The following is a 14,426-nucleotide window of genomic DNA, read 5'->3' as shown; positions in this document are numbered from 1 at the left end:
GAGCCTAAGGGTCGAGGGGACTGGACAGTATGAAGGTGCAGAGGACCCAGTAGTCTTGGAACGTATGGGGAGCAGACAGGAGGCCAGGGCTGTGCAACTGTGAGGGCCATGGCAATATGGAGCGAGCATGACCTGGCCAGACTCTGCAGTACCAATTTCAGGCATCACAGGTTTTTGGGTTTCCTCTCTAGGGTGCTGGGAAGTTTTTGAAGGGAAGTATTTCTGCCAGAACAAGTGGGAATGTGCTGACTTTGCCCTGTTTCTGGTACTTCCCCTTTGTGACCTCTTCCTATGCCCTGAGCCAGGCTGACTTCCTTTCATATCCCAAGATTGCCATGCTTTGGAGCAGTCTTGGCTATTCGTTCTTACCTCCCAGCAGCTCTGGTGTTTGTTTCAGCCATGTTTAATTCCTGCTTGGATTCTGAGGTGCCAGCAAGGCCATGGTGCCCTCTGCAAGCTCCCATTTTTTTTTTTTTATTCCTTGAAGTTATCTGTTCAGTGGTTCACAGTCCCTGGGGCTGAAGGTCTTTGTTTCTGGTCTTCCTCGGCCTTTGTTCCCATGAATCACCGCCTCCCTCTCGCACTTGCAGTTACTTCTCTCATTTTTACCACATTCATCTCCTCCCAGGGATTCAACCTCCAGAGCTTCTCTGTATTCTCTCTCCCCCCAATCTACCTTATTTCAGTTTGAAGTTTCATCTAGTGAGCTAGTCTTGGCAAAATAATGTTCCAAGGTTATTTACTCACTTAAAAAACAACAACAACAACAACTCAGACCTTTATGCGTGTTGATCCCAAATATGTGGGAGGCAGAGATTAGGAAGATTATGCTTCAAAACCAGCCTCTGGAAAAGGTTTGTGACAACACCCCTTCCCTCCCCCCTCATCCCAATCTCAACAAATAAGCCAGATGTGGAAGTTCACCTCTGTGGTTCAGGGAAGGGGGAAGGTAAATATAGACAGGAAGATTAAAGTCATCCTGAATAACAGTGTTGATCCTGGACAAGATCCTATCTAAAAAAAATAATAACCTAAAGCAAAAAGGGCTAGGGGTGTAGCTCAAGTGGCAGAAGAACAAAGCCATAAGTTTAAACCCTAGTACCACCAAAATAAAACACATACTATGAGCAAGCACCTACTATCTGCAAGGGAATGAACTTCATGCTTTCTATAAAACCACAATGACCTATTAATCATAACACCACCTCCTGAAAGTTAGATGCAGTTATCTTCCTCTTATAAATGAGGAAACTGAGGCTCAAAGACCACACATAATAAATGACAGAGCTGGGTCTAGATTTAGTCTGTGACTAACAATAGTGTTGGAATTTAATTGCTCTTGTCTGGTACAGTCTGGCTTAGTTCTTAGTCTCAAGTCACTCTTGTGAGATGTTTCCTCTCCTCTCTTCCCTTAAAAAGTGCAATTTCACATGGAAAGTGAGCAGAGACCCTCAGAACCATCTGTTTCCTGGCCTGTGCCATGCTTGGGTATGAGAGCCATGCCTCTGTTTTTCAGAGCACATGTAAGTTTTGTTAATTAGTGAACACTGACTCCTGCTCCCATTTTATAGCCATGAGCTAAGTCTCTTCTTAGAACCCTCCCTGTTGTCCAGTGAGGAGATGGAAAGTAGATAAGGCAGTAAGGGGCAGCTTAACTTAGGTCTTGTAAGAGACAGAATTATCCAGAGATGGAATCAGTTGTCCCAAGGTGAGACAGGTACTTTCCTACCACTAGTGACATGTATCGTGGAAGGGATGATCAATATTAGGCAAGGATCCTTGGAGATATTTCTCAACCTTGAGAGATTAGGATTCTGAACTCTGAATAGTATAGAGTAGAGCTAGAAAGTTCCTAGGACCCCACTTTCTCCCCCCATCATTGTGCCTATTGCCTTCCTGGACAGAGCAAACACAACTCTAAGACAGCTGAGCCATGCCCCAGCCCACACAATGGGCAGTTGCATTTGGCTCTCAGCTCCACTGAGCTTTACATAATGGTGATCAGACCCTCTAGAGTCTGGGACCATCAGCATGTGAAGGTATAGGAATTGCCTCCAGTGGCAACAGATGACTGGAGAGCCCTGATGACTCTTCATCACAGAAGTTGTGTGGAATTGTGTGTCGAAAGAAAAAGGAACACTCATACAGGAGGCAGAGGCCAGAGATGTCAGAACCTATACAACAGCTACTAGGATTTTTCACTCTTTGAGATAAGGGCCTTCCTGTGTAACCCATGCTGGCCTCCAACTTGAGATCTCTTCCTGCCTCAGCCTCTGAACTGTGGGAATTATATGCATGTACCATCTCACCTGGCCATCATTATATGATGATGGACCTAAATCATGTTGTGATCTTAGGTGCATAATGTGGAACTTTGGTAATTTTTCTTTGTCCTGTATTTGATTTTCAGTAATAGGAGGAGGAGACAAAGCAGACAAAAGAAGCTATGACTTCTGATGCGAGTCATGCACTGGAAGCTGCCCTGGAGCAGATGGACGGGATCATTGCAGGTAGGCCTGGGATCACAGCGGCTGGACTGTGAACCTCTGCATCTCACAAATGATCTCTCACTTTACCATTTGTTTTGTTTATTCCATAGACAGAACCCCTTTGTTAGATTGATTTTTTAAAATAACCTTGTACCATATACTCTCTCTCCCTACCTCCTTTCTCTTCTCCTTCCCCTCCTCTCATTCTTTTAATATATAAACCTGCAGAAGTCTTGATATCTAGTGAGACTCTTTAAGGTTCTGTGGAGACAGTATGTATGTACCACATGTGTTTGTAGATTTCTTGTCACAATTTGGATGCCACTTGTGAGGCAGTTTGGTTACAGTGAGATGGATTCTATTGTTAACTTTTCAGAGTGCATCACAGTTTGTCACAGCCAAGCAGACACTCAAAATCCAACAGATTTTTGCCCACCAAATCAATGGCTGCTCACTTCTCCAGCAGGCATCCAGTGCATTTAGGAGATGGCAAGGCAGTGTTGTATTGATTGACTTGTTGAGTACTTGCAATGTTCTGTATGCCATAGTGGCTTTTTACTTAACTGATTGGTATTAATGTTTTCATTAGACAGTAGGGAACCTTTTCAAGAAAGGATCTAGCAACATGGTGGCTGCTTTTGGAAGGATGACTACTGGGCTGTTTTGAGTGATTAATTCCTTGACAGGAACAAACAGATCTTTGCAAAAAGTTACAGGTCATTTTTTTTTTGTCCTTACCTGATACAGTTTAGTGGCCTTACCTTCTGATGGGGTATGCTTCTTTGAGACTTAGCTCCCCATTGTGTGAACCGAGGCTGGAGGAGACTCCAGGAATTACTCAGGATACTCGACACTGCTCATTTTCAATCAGTTACTTTTTCCTCCCCTTGAAGAAATACATATTACTCAAGGAGGTTTTGGAGCTGGTGTGGGGAAGCTCTCACATCTTTCTCAGAGTATGGGTTATACTGTAACATGGTCTAGCATTCATCTCTCAGGCTCTTAATTTTTATATGAACAGAAAGGCCTTCGAGAGGTCATGACTAATGTTATGCTTTTCAGAATGGGATGTTCTGTTCTAGATTAACAATCTCTGATCTCTGAAACCATCCAGAGAGTGAGTATCTTAGCAATATTTTTAGAAAGCTTGTTCTGGAGGCTCCCATGAGCTTACTTGGATTAAGAGCTACAGTCATAACCTCCGACTGGCTGAGAGAGTCAGCACTCTGAGCCGCTTCTGTCCTGACCACAGACGACCAAGCCTGTGGCAGAGCTCTTGGATGGTTGTGTAAGATGAATGAGAATACTGCCTTTTCCTCATTATATTTGCCTTATCCAAGATCCTTTGATCATTTCACTATAGGCTCTATTTCTAGGCTTTCTGTTTGATTCCATTGATATATTTGTTCTTTTGCAAAATCATACTATGTTGATTGCTGTAGTTTATAGCAAGTCTTAAAACCACATTATTCTAGTCCTTGAGTTTTGTTATTTTCCTTCAACACTGTGTTAGTCACCTGGGTCTTTTATTCTCCCACTCTCCATTAAAATTTCAGGATTGATATATCAATAACCACAAAGTAGTTTGCTGGGATTTTGCTTGCGATTTTTATTAAGAGCTATAGATCAGGATTTTGTATCAGATATTGGGAATGGGGAAGGATTAAAGACTAGGTCCAGTGTCAATAATGATTTGTTTCTAATAGAAATGACCATTGTTCAAATTCCAGTAAGATGTTAACCTTTGATCTAATATTCCTCCTCAGTAGTCCCTGTGATTCTGTCTGCAAAGAGCACTATAATTTAATTACACTGTTGAGGGTTGTAATTGAACAGTATATTACTTAATTACATCTCTGGGTGGCACTGAGCAACTACCACGAATACAGATTTTATATAGGACTTGATTGAAGACTAACGGTTCAATGGCTACCCTATCAGGCCACTTCTGGCCTGGTGCCAAGGCCATTTGGTCAGGACACAGGGCCACTTAATCCTCTTTGCCTTGTTGAGATATTGCTCGCACAGTTATCTACAATCTGTACTCATTGATGAGGAGTAGTTAGAAGGAGTCTCTTTCATGACATTTAAGAAAGAGATTGCCCTGTCTGCTGGCCTTTTCTGCCAATCTGATTAATGTCTGGGTTCACAGGAAGAACAAAAGGAAGAAAAACAAGTTTTTGTGGTAGTAGAAAAATTTCCAGTTAAGACTGAGATGCTTCAGCTTGACACATGAACCTGAGCTTGGTATCAATGGCTGAGGATGATTCTGTGCCTTGAACAACCTTAACCGATCTTGTCCACAGCTTCTTTGATGTGCTCAGCATACAACACTCAACAGCAGCAGAGCAGGAGAGCCTGAACTTGTCTTTTGTTTCCTGCCTGTAATCTCAGCACTTGAGAGGTTGAGGCATAAGGAACTGGAGTTCTAGGCCAGCCTGGGGTTCAGGCTGTCTGAAATGTCAAAAATAGACAGATGATGGATAGATAAGTAGATAAATACATAGACAGACCGACAGATAACAATAAGAAAACAGGAGTGGAGCTAGAGTTATCTAGAGGGCTGATCTTACTATGAAGAGGTCAGAATGGCTGCTGTGATAACTAGCATTCAGCAGCCAACCTTCCTTTTTTTTTTTTTAACCTTGTTGGCAGAATCTACTTCCTAATTCTTGGTGTGAATATGGCTTCATTAGGACTAGAGTTGTTTGTTCCTTAGATATTGTAGTTATTGATTTGGGAACAGAGTTTAAAACTATGTGGACCTATAATTTGGGTTGTTTTTGTTAGAGGATTTTCTGTTATTTCTTTTCTCTTCTTATTTCTTGTATTTTACCTTTTTTTCTTTTCTCTTGTTTTGTTTTTTAGTTTTATGGGTAGTCTTTCTCTCTCTCTCTTTTTTTTTTTAACCAATACTAGATTTAACTCTAGGTCTTGTGTTTGCTAGATAGGCAAGCATTATTTTCATTTTTGGGTCCTGGAAAATTATGTTTTCTAGGAGTATGTCCAGGATAGTGAAGATTGCAATTTTTTTCCACATAAAGTTGCTCATTACATTTTTCTCTTAAGAACTACTGCACTTGTCACATCTTGATTTTACTCATAATATTGCTTACTTGTGCCTTTCTTTGAGAACCAAACTTGACAAAATAGTTTTTCTCCTTATTATTGTCAGAGAACTACTTTTGTAGTGAGAACTACTTTTGAGTGAGATTGTCTCAAAAAGTTTCAATGTATTATTATGCAAATACTTAATGTATATATTTATCTATATGTATCTCATAGCTATTGTATATGTATTCTATATGTATTTGATTTAATTTCCTTGTATTTGTTTATCATTTTCCTCTCTGCTTTCTTGTACATATCTGTTATCTTTCAAAAGCTCAATTGTGTAAAAGTGCTATAATATTACATTTTTTTTAAAATTTTATTTTATTTTATTTGAGAACATACTGTACAGAGGGGTTACAATTACATGGGCAGGATAATGCATACATTTCTTACCAAGCATTGCAGCCTCTTCCTTTGTTTACCCTTCACCTCCCTTCCCAGCCTCCCCCCTCCCCCCCACCCAATCATACCCCCCCACACACCGACATTGTAAAGCTGGTTTTGACATGACATTTTGTACTTCTCATTGTTGCAACAGGTCCACCTGAATCCTTAAACGACTTGTTTGTCCCCATCTCCTCCACATGTTATACTGACATCAAATATAGTGAAAGCGGGGGTTACACTGTGGGGGAGGGACATACAAAGCAACAAAGAAATAATCTTATAAATGCGTTAGAAACACATGCATGAAAGAAAAAAAAACATTAAAATACATATTTAAGGGTTCGTTTTCCTAACATCACATTATCTGACCTTTTCCGCTTGACTCATACCTATACTAGATATTGCAAATAAGGGAAACCATGGGACCTATGTTTCTTTGGGCCTGGCTTACTTCACTTAATACAATTTTTTCCAAGCCTTTCCATTTCCTAACAAATGGGGAAATGTCATTCTTTCTGATGGAGGCATAGAATTCCATTGTGTATATATACCACATCTTCTTGATCCATTCATCTACTGAGGGGCATCTAGGTTGGTTCCATATCTTAGCTATGGTAAATAATGCTGCAATAAACATAGTTGTGCTGGTAGCTTTAGTGTGGTCTTTTTTGTAAACATTAGGGTAAATGCCCAAAAGTGGGATTGCTGGGTCATAGGGGAGTTCTATGTGGAGTCTTTTGAGGAACCTCCATACTGCTTTCCAAAGTGGTTGAACAAGTTTACATTCCCACCAACAATGAAGTAAGGTTCCTTTCTGTCCACATCCCCTCCAGCATCTGTTGTTAGAGTTCTTGATTTTTGCTGTTCTAACTGGAGTGAGGTGATATCTTAATGTTGTTTTGATTTGCATTTCTTTTATGGCTAGGGATGTTGAACATTTCTTCATGTGTCTATTGGCTATCTTTCTTTCTTCTTCAGAGAAGCTTCTCTTTAAGTCTTTCGCCCACTTATTTATTGGGTAGTTGTTTCTTTGAGGATTTGTTGTTGGGGGGTTTAATTTTTTGAGTTCCAAGTATATTTTAGATATGAGACCCTTGTCCGTTGTATGGCTAGTAAAGATCTTCTCCCAATCCGTGGGCTTTCTATTGATCTTGTTAGCTATGTCATTTGCCCTGCAGAAGCTCTGCAACTTTATGCAATCCCATTTGTCCAACCTTTCTTTGATTTGTTGTGTTTCCGGGTCTCTATTCAGAAAATTTCGGCCTGAGCCAAGGAGATAAAACTCTCCCTCTTTGCAGATGACATGATCTTGTATTTAAAGAATCCCATAGACTCCACTCCCCAATTACTAAAGCTGATTCAAAACTTTGGCAAAGTAGCAGGTTATAAAATTAACCCCCCAAAATCAATGGCTTTTCTGTATGCCAACAATGAGAAAAGTGTGGCTGAAATTAGGAAAGCAACTCCATTTGTAATAGCCCCACAAAAAATAAAATACCTAGGAATTAACTAAAGAAGTGAAGGACCTCTATGATGAAAACTTTAAAATCTTGAAAAAGGAAATCAACACAGAACTTAAAAAATGGCAAAGCCTCCCATGCTCCTGGATTGGAAAGATTAACATCGTGAAAATGGCAATACTTCCCAAGGCTATCTACAAATTCAACGCAATACCTATCAAAATTCCACCCTCATTCTTCAAGGAAATAGAAGAGGCAATCCAAAAATTCATATGGAACAATAAAAGACCCCGAATAGCAAAAATGCTCCTCAACGGAAAGAACACTGCTGGAGGAATATCAATACCAAATTTCAAACTCTACTATAAAGCCATAGTAATCAAAACAGCTTGGTATTGGCATAAGAACAGACCTCAGGACCAATGGAATAGAATTGAAAACCCAGAAATGAACCTACAGACCTATAGCCATCTAATCTTCAATAAGGGAACTAAAACAATACAATGGAAGAAAGACAGCCTCTTCAGTAAATGGTGCTGGCAAAATTGGTTAACTACATGTAGAAAACTAAAGCTAGATCCTTATATATCACCCTGCACCAGAATCAACTCCAAATATTACATTTTTAAAATTGACTTTAACTTGTGTTGTGGTTAAACCATGATGCTTATTCTCTGACAGTAAGTTTCTGTGCTGGATTTTATCTGTTTCTGAGAACATTCTATCATAGTTATTCTTGTAGATGATACATTTTATCTTCTTATAGTTATGGATATTTTACTAAAGAACACAATTTTCTTTTTTAAGGTGGATTATTTGATATATTCTGCTGTTACAGTGCATGTCTTTAAACTGAGAGGATTTGAATTTCCTTAGCCATTTCGTTCTTTATGTTGCCTCTGTTTCATCCTCCATATTCTTCCTCTGGAATCCTGAGGAATTGTGTCTGACCTTGTCATTCTGTCTCTGATGTCTTCTAACTTTGCTTCCTGTTCTCTACTTGTGTTTCTCTCTGTAGCATTCTCTGTGAATTCTTCAGGTTTGCTTTCATTTCCAATAATTCTCTATCTGCTATTTAATCTGCCCATTTCTCATTTCATTTGATTGGTTGCATTCTTTTTGTTAGTATGTATTTGATTATTTTTAATATTTATAAGCACTTAAGTAAAATAATATAGTAATTCATAGATTGTCTCACTGGCACATTTAATGAAGTAACTTTTTTTTGTCGGTCATGAGGCTTGAACTTTGGCACTGTCCCTCAGCTCTTCAGCTCAAGGCTAGCACTGTACCGCTTGAGCCACAACACCACTTCCAGTCTTCTGAGTGGTTTATTGGAGATAAAAGTCTCATGGCCATTTCTGGCCTGGTTGGCTTTGAACCATGATCCTCAGATCTCAGCCTCCTGAGTAGCTAGTATTACAGGCGTGATCCACAGGTGCTGGGCACGAAGTAACTTTTATTTGAGCTTTTTACATTTATCTCTAACTACTTCTATCATTATGGGGGTTACTTTTCACAGAATTCTAGAGCAGTTGTAGAGCCTATGGGGGTGTTGACAAATGTAGATTCATATTTAGAAGTCTGAGGTAGGCCTGGCTTGTATATTTCCAACAATCTCCCAGACATTGCTAATACTGCCCATGTGCACCCCACTTTTCAGTAGCAAGGTTTAGAGCACACTGTCCTCACTTTTAAGTTGTTTTATGTAAAGCGCTTTTAAATTCCACATCGTATAATTATTTATTTCAGTTGAAGCCAAAGATCATTCTTTGCAACATTCATCTTGAGGGCTGGGAGTATAGTCCAAATGGTAAAGTGATCAAGTAGAGGTCCTGATTTCACTCCTGTACCACATACGTAGTGTATCTTCTAAGTCTATATTTGTGAATTGTGTAACATGTATACCTTGGGTAATTGAAATAGGCTAAGCTATAATACAATAACAAACTGTCTTAAAATGTCAGTAACTTGAAATATGGGTTTATTTCTTATACATATGTCACTGTCCCCTGGGGCATGGAGTGATTCAATGTCCATTTCTAGAGGCCAAGACATGGGGAATTAGGCTTTCTCCCAGAAGTAGATATGTCACTTCTCATATTTGGGGACCAAAGCAAGTTATGAGTAGGTATAAGGAGTAGTACTGCGATCCTACAATGAGCTCAAATGCAAGAAAACTAAAAGATTTCTTTATAAGCCTAATGCCTACCACTTATATTCTTGTATGGTTTTAAAAAAATCATTAAAAAGCTTTCTTTTCCAAATCACATTATATACATGTATTATGATGTTATAATGAAACCCAGTATTTTGTACAATTATAACATTAAAAATAACTTTTAAAAGAATTATGTTTTTAGTAAATTCTATACTTTTTTTTTGTCAGTTGTGGGGCTTGAAATCTAAGCCTGAGCACTGTCCCTCAGTTCTTCAGCTCAAGGCTAACGCTCTACCACTTTGAGCTACAACACCACTTCTGGTTTTCTGGTGGTTTATTCAAGATAAGAGTCTCATGGGCTTTTCTTTCCTGGCTGGCTTTGAATCTCAATCCTCAGTTCTCAGCCTCCTGAATAGCTATGATTAGAGACGTGAGCCACCATGTACTTGCATTTTATGTGGGTTCATTCTCAGAATAATTACTGAAAAACAATTACAAAATCCATGTTAGATTTTGTTTTTTTTCTCCTTAATAAAAACTCTAGCTGATATTTGTACGCATCAAAATTTAGCATTGATTAGGTGATCCAGATGATTTTAGAATCATCTGGAAACTTTTCAGTACTGCAGGTCACATCTCAGACCAATGAACGTCTGTAGGTAGAACTCAGACATCTGTATTTTTAAAATTACTCAGGTGGCTTCAATGTATATCAAAAGCAGGAAACTTTTGTGTATGTCTGTCTTCCCTAAAGAGGATTTTATAGTTCAAAAAAGTAATAGAGTGTCCTCAGAGATACAAATGTTTTTAGGATTTAAATGCAAGCTGAATTATCCTTTTCTGATAAATAATTTAGAGAGGAAACTTCACATTGTACAGAGACCTGCCTAGTGTTAATCTATTGTCTGGTTTGTATTGTTCTATCAGTTCCAGGATTAGGGCACACATCTTACTGGTTGAGTATGGTTGTTCTATTTTGACCATTCTGTTCTACCTCCCCTACCCTCCACACCATGGTTGTCAGTTTTACATAAGAATTGGTCAGAGCTTGGAAGGTGCCTCAGTGGTAGAGTGCTTGCCTTGCATGCATGAGGCTCTGGGTTTGATTCCTTTGTACCACATAAGCAGAAAAAGCTGGAAGTGGTGCTGTGGCTCAAGTGGTAGAGCGCTAGCCTTGAGCTGAAGAGCTCACGGACAGTACCCAGGCCCAGAGTTCAGGCCCTATGACCGACAAAAAAAAAAACAACAATTCGTCATCTGCAAGCAATGTGTATGAAGGGTGGAACTTAGCCTTTTGGGTGATTCTGCCTTTGCTAATACCAGGCCTTAGGTATAGCACCATTTTGTGTGTGTGTGTGTGTGTGTGTCTGTGTGTGTCTGTGTCTGTGTCTGTGTCTGTGTGTGCCTGTGTGTGTGTGTTGTAAGGTAAATCATGCCAGAAGCCACATTTTAAAATAAAATATAGAATATTGGAGTCTTTAATATACAGTTAACAGGCCGCAGGCCACAGTTATAACAAAGGCCTGCAACACACAAATACACATAACACAGCTAGGAAACATGCTAAGAGGAAAGAAATAACAAAAACAATACCAACAAGCCAATTCAGCTCCAATGGAGAGCTGAACTGGGATTCCATGATGACTGGAGACGAGCCAGGTGACAGGTCACAGGACAGGATCACGGAGAAACACTGGCATGGAGTCCAGCAGCGAGGCTGGTCTGGGCCTAAATAGGTCCGCACAGGCAGCAGATCTTCAGGAAATTCCCAGTCCCAGGCACTAGACTGACAGATTCAGTAACCTATCAGCCAAGTGCCTGCCCCTGCCTCCAGGGGTCTGGTCACACCCATTACCTGGGAGGCAGGTGGTGGGGGAGGGGACAGTTCCTTCCCCCAGCCTGAAGACAAGATGCCAGACCCTACCATCCGTGGCCAATATGGCACAGGCCAGACCTGGCCTCCTTACTTCATTTTGATTCTTGTTTGGGATTTTAATAGTAAGTATATAGTAGGAATTGGCCCTGTGGTATGCAGAAGTGTGTGTGTGTGCATGTGTGTGCGTGTGTGTGTGTGTGTGTGTGTGTGTGTGGTTTTAAAAACAAGCAGGGGACTCCTTAGCCCTGGGCAAGTTTCTCTGCCATTCTCAGACCTCTCTTCATGAAACAGGTAATACTTGGGCCACTGTCTTTCTGTAAGGTCTCACTTTCAGTTTGGTGTTCTCAATGGGACATGAGAGCCCAATGAACCCATGTCATTCTCTATCTGGGTTTTAATGTGGGCTACTCGAGACTTAGCTTGAATTTATTTCATTGTTCAGTGCATTCTTTGTTTCCAGCATCCAAGTTTTTAAAAATTTATTTTCTTATTTGACTGTACATTGGAGAAAAATACAACCTAAAAAGGTGCTATCTTTTTCAGCTCTTCCGTTTGTGCACTGTGGATGGAGGGGACTCTTGGAGATTGGGTCTGCCCTGGTGTTGGAAACTCCCATTAAGCAGCACATGCTCTTCCAGTTTCTCAAACAGTATGACCTGAGATTTCTTAAAATGGCTTCTGTGAAAATACCCATAGCCTCTTCCCCCACGTTCACTGATGCCATCACTGAGAGAAAGAAAGCTAATCAAGGGTACAAGGAGGAAACCTGTCTGTGTTTATCATTTACTGCTCAAAGAGGGGCAAGATTTCTTCCCTATATTGTCTCCCCTCCTAGGGAGACCTTTCAAAAAAAACACATAGCAGTTTTATTTACAATAGCCAAAAATACAAGCAATGCAGATATCTGTAAAGTACTGAATGGATAAATAAATATTGATACATTTATAACATGGGATACTACTAATCAATAAATAGGGATCACCTATTTACAATATACAACATAGATAAATCTCAGAAGCAGACATAGAAGGATATGTACTAGAGCAATTGAAACTCAAGTACCTGTACAAACCAAACATCAAGCTTCATTCTCTCGTTTTTGTTCTCATTCAACAAATTTAAAGTTAAAAATGTTAGAAAAGCAATGAAAAGTAATCACTACCGACATTGAAGTTATTAGTGTGTGTGTGTGTGTGTAGTGGCTCTACCATTTGAGCCACACCTCCCTTCTGACATTTTTCTGGTTAATTGGAGATGAGGTCTCATAGACTTTCTGCCTGGGCAAGCTTCAAATCTTGGTCTTACAGGTCTCAAGTTCCTAAATGGCTAGGATTATACATGTGAGCCACTGGTACTGGGCTGGCTGTTTTTCTTTTACTATGTAGCTATATAAATAGTATTCTGTGGATGCTCTAGACATTATTACCTGTTTGGGCTATTTACTCCCTCCTTTTTTTAAACCATAAAGAAACTGCTGAAATTATTCCTTTATCTTAATCTTTGACTGCTTGTCTGATTACATTTCCTTACATTAGATTTCTAAAATTAGAGCTGCCACATCAAAAGGTATAAATATTTTCACTGGATCTTGCCAAATTGCTTTTGAAAAAAATTGGGCCAATTTTTGTGTCTACTAACCGGGTATGAGGGCACACTTCTTATTGCATGCTTGTCATCATTATTTGTTGCATTGTTTCAACTGAAGTTACTGCCTCAGTGGAGAAAACCTTTTCTCTCTTTGATGTGAGAAGTGGCTTAACACATTTTTCCTATTGATATGTAAGGTCTTTTGCTATGATTTTATAAGTAGTGTTTTCAGGCTATGATTTGTAGTTTCATTTTTATCTTTTAATATTCTAGAAGTTAATTTTATATAGTGAGATTTACTATTTTGTTGTTTTGCTCAATTACTCTTATACCTATGATATCATCTTTCTCAAATCCAGTTTTGATCTGTCTCCTCTTTTTATCTAAATTTTTATATGTACTTCAATCCTATGTACCTCAATTTTATTTTTACATGTGGCATAAAAATAAGGATCTTGTTTTGAGGAACTGGGATGTAGTTCAGTGGTTAAGTGCTTGCCTAGTATATCTGCAATGCCCTAGGTTTAATTTACAGCAACACACACACATCATCATCATTCTTATTTTTTGTGTAAATGTAATCTTAGCAACATATTACCTTTAATTGTTTTTGCTATTTTTGTATTGGCTATTTAGCTATGTAGTCAATTACCCTAAATTTAAATTTTTTGTTGTTGTTGTTGTGAAAATACTGTACAGAGGGGTTACAATTACATGGGCAAGATAGTGAGTACATTTCTTATCAAGCATTGTAGCCTCCTCCTTTGTTTACCCTTCCCATCCCTTCCCAGCCTCCCCCCGCCCCTCCACCTAATCCTCCCCCCCCCCCACCAAAGTTGTAAAGTTCGTTTTCGACATGACAACTTGTACTTCTCATTGTTGCAATGGGTCCACCTGTATCCTTATTTAAATGACTTGTTTTTCCCTTCCCCAAATTTAAATATTTTTAAAGACATTTATTATCTCTCAGCATCTGTGCCACAGGAATTCAGGAGTGCTTTGGTGAGTGATTCTGGCCAAGGGTCTTTAAGAGGTTATAGTTCAGGCAACTGCTGGGGGCTGTTTTCATCTGTTGGCTTGCTTGATGCTAGTAGATTTGCACCGCTCTTGGTAGACTCAGTTTCTGTTGACAAGTGGTCATGATTCCTTGCCACATTGATGATTGAGTGTCCTTACAACATGGCAGCTGGTGCTCACAGAGCAAGTGGTCCAAAACAGAGGTAGAACAAGGCACAAGGGCAGTATCTTTTTTTTAATGGCCTCTGAAGTGGCATTCCTTCACTTTATAGAGAGCAGTCTATAAGTTATGTGGGAGGTACTCTATGAGAAGTTTGAGTGTTCAAGGGCTTGAG

General features: G+C 39.5%; 1 protein-coding gene across 2 annotated transcripts in view; it reads left to right on the top strand.

Annotated features, from left to right (window-relative positions):
• Positions 1-14,426, top strand: part of Ppfibp2 (PPFIA binding protein 2) — a 137,543-nt gene that overhangs the window by 30,800 nt on the left and 92,317 nt on the right. For both annotated transcript variants that reach the window (XM_042691364.1, XM_042691365.1), the window contains exon 2: positions 2,411-2,510. In XM_042691364.1, coding sequence (XP_042547298.1) covers positions 2,447-2,510 — 64 coding nt within the window. In that variant the 5' untranslated portion in view covers positions 2,411-2,446. The remainder of the gene's footprint in view (positions 1-2,410; positions 2,511-14,426) is intronic.

The sequence above is a fragment of the Dipodomys spectabilis genome, unplaced genomic scaffold (assembly GCF_019054845.1).
Source record: "Dipodomys spectabilis isolate Male_0828 unplaced genomic scaffold, ASM1905484v1 ptg000145l, whole genome shotgun sequence".
NCBI classification, from domain to species: domain Eukaryota; kingdom Metazoa; phylum Chordata; class Mammalia; order Rodentia; family Heteromyidae; genus Dipodomys; species Dipodomys spectabilis.
Note: the sequence above shows the minus strand (reverse complement) of the source record. Positions and strands in the feature narration are given on the sequence as shown.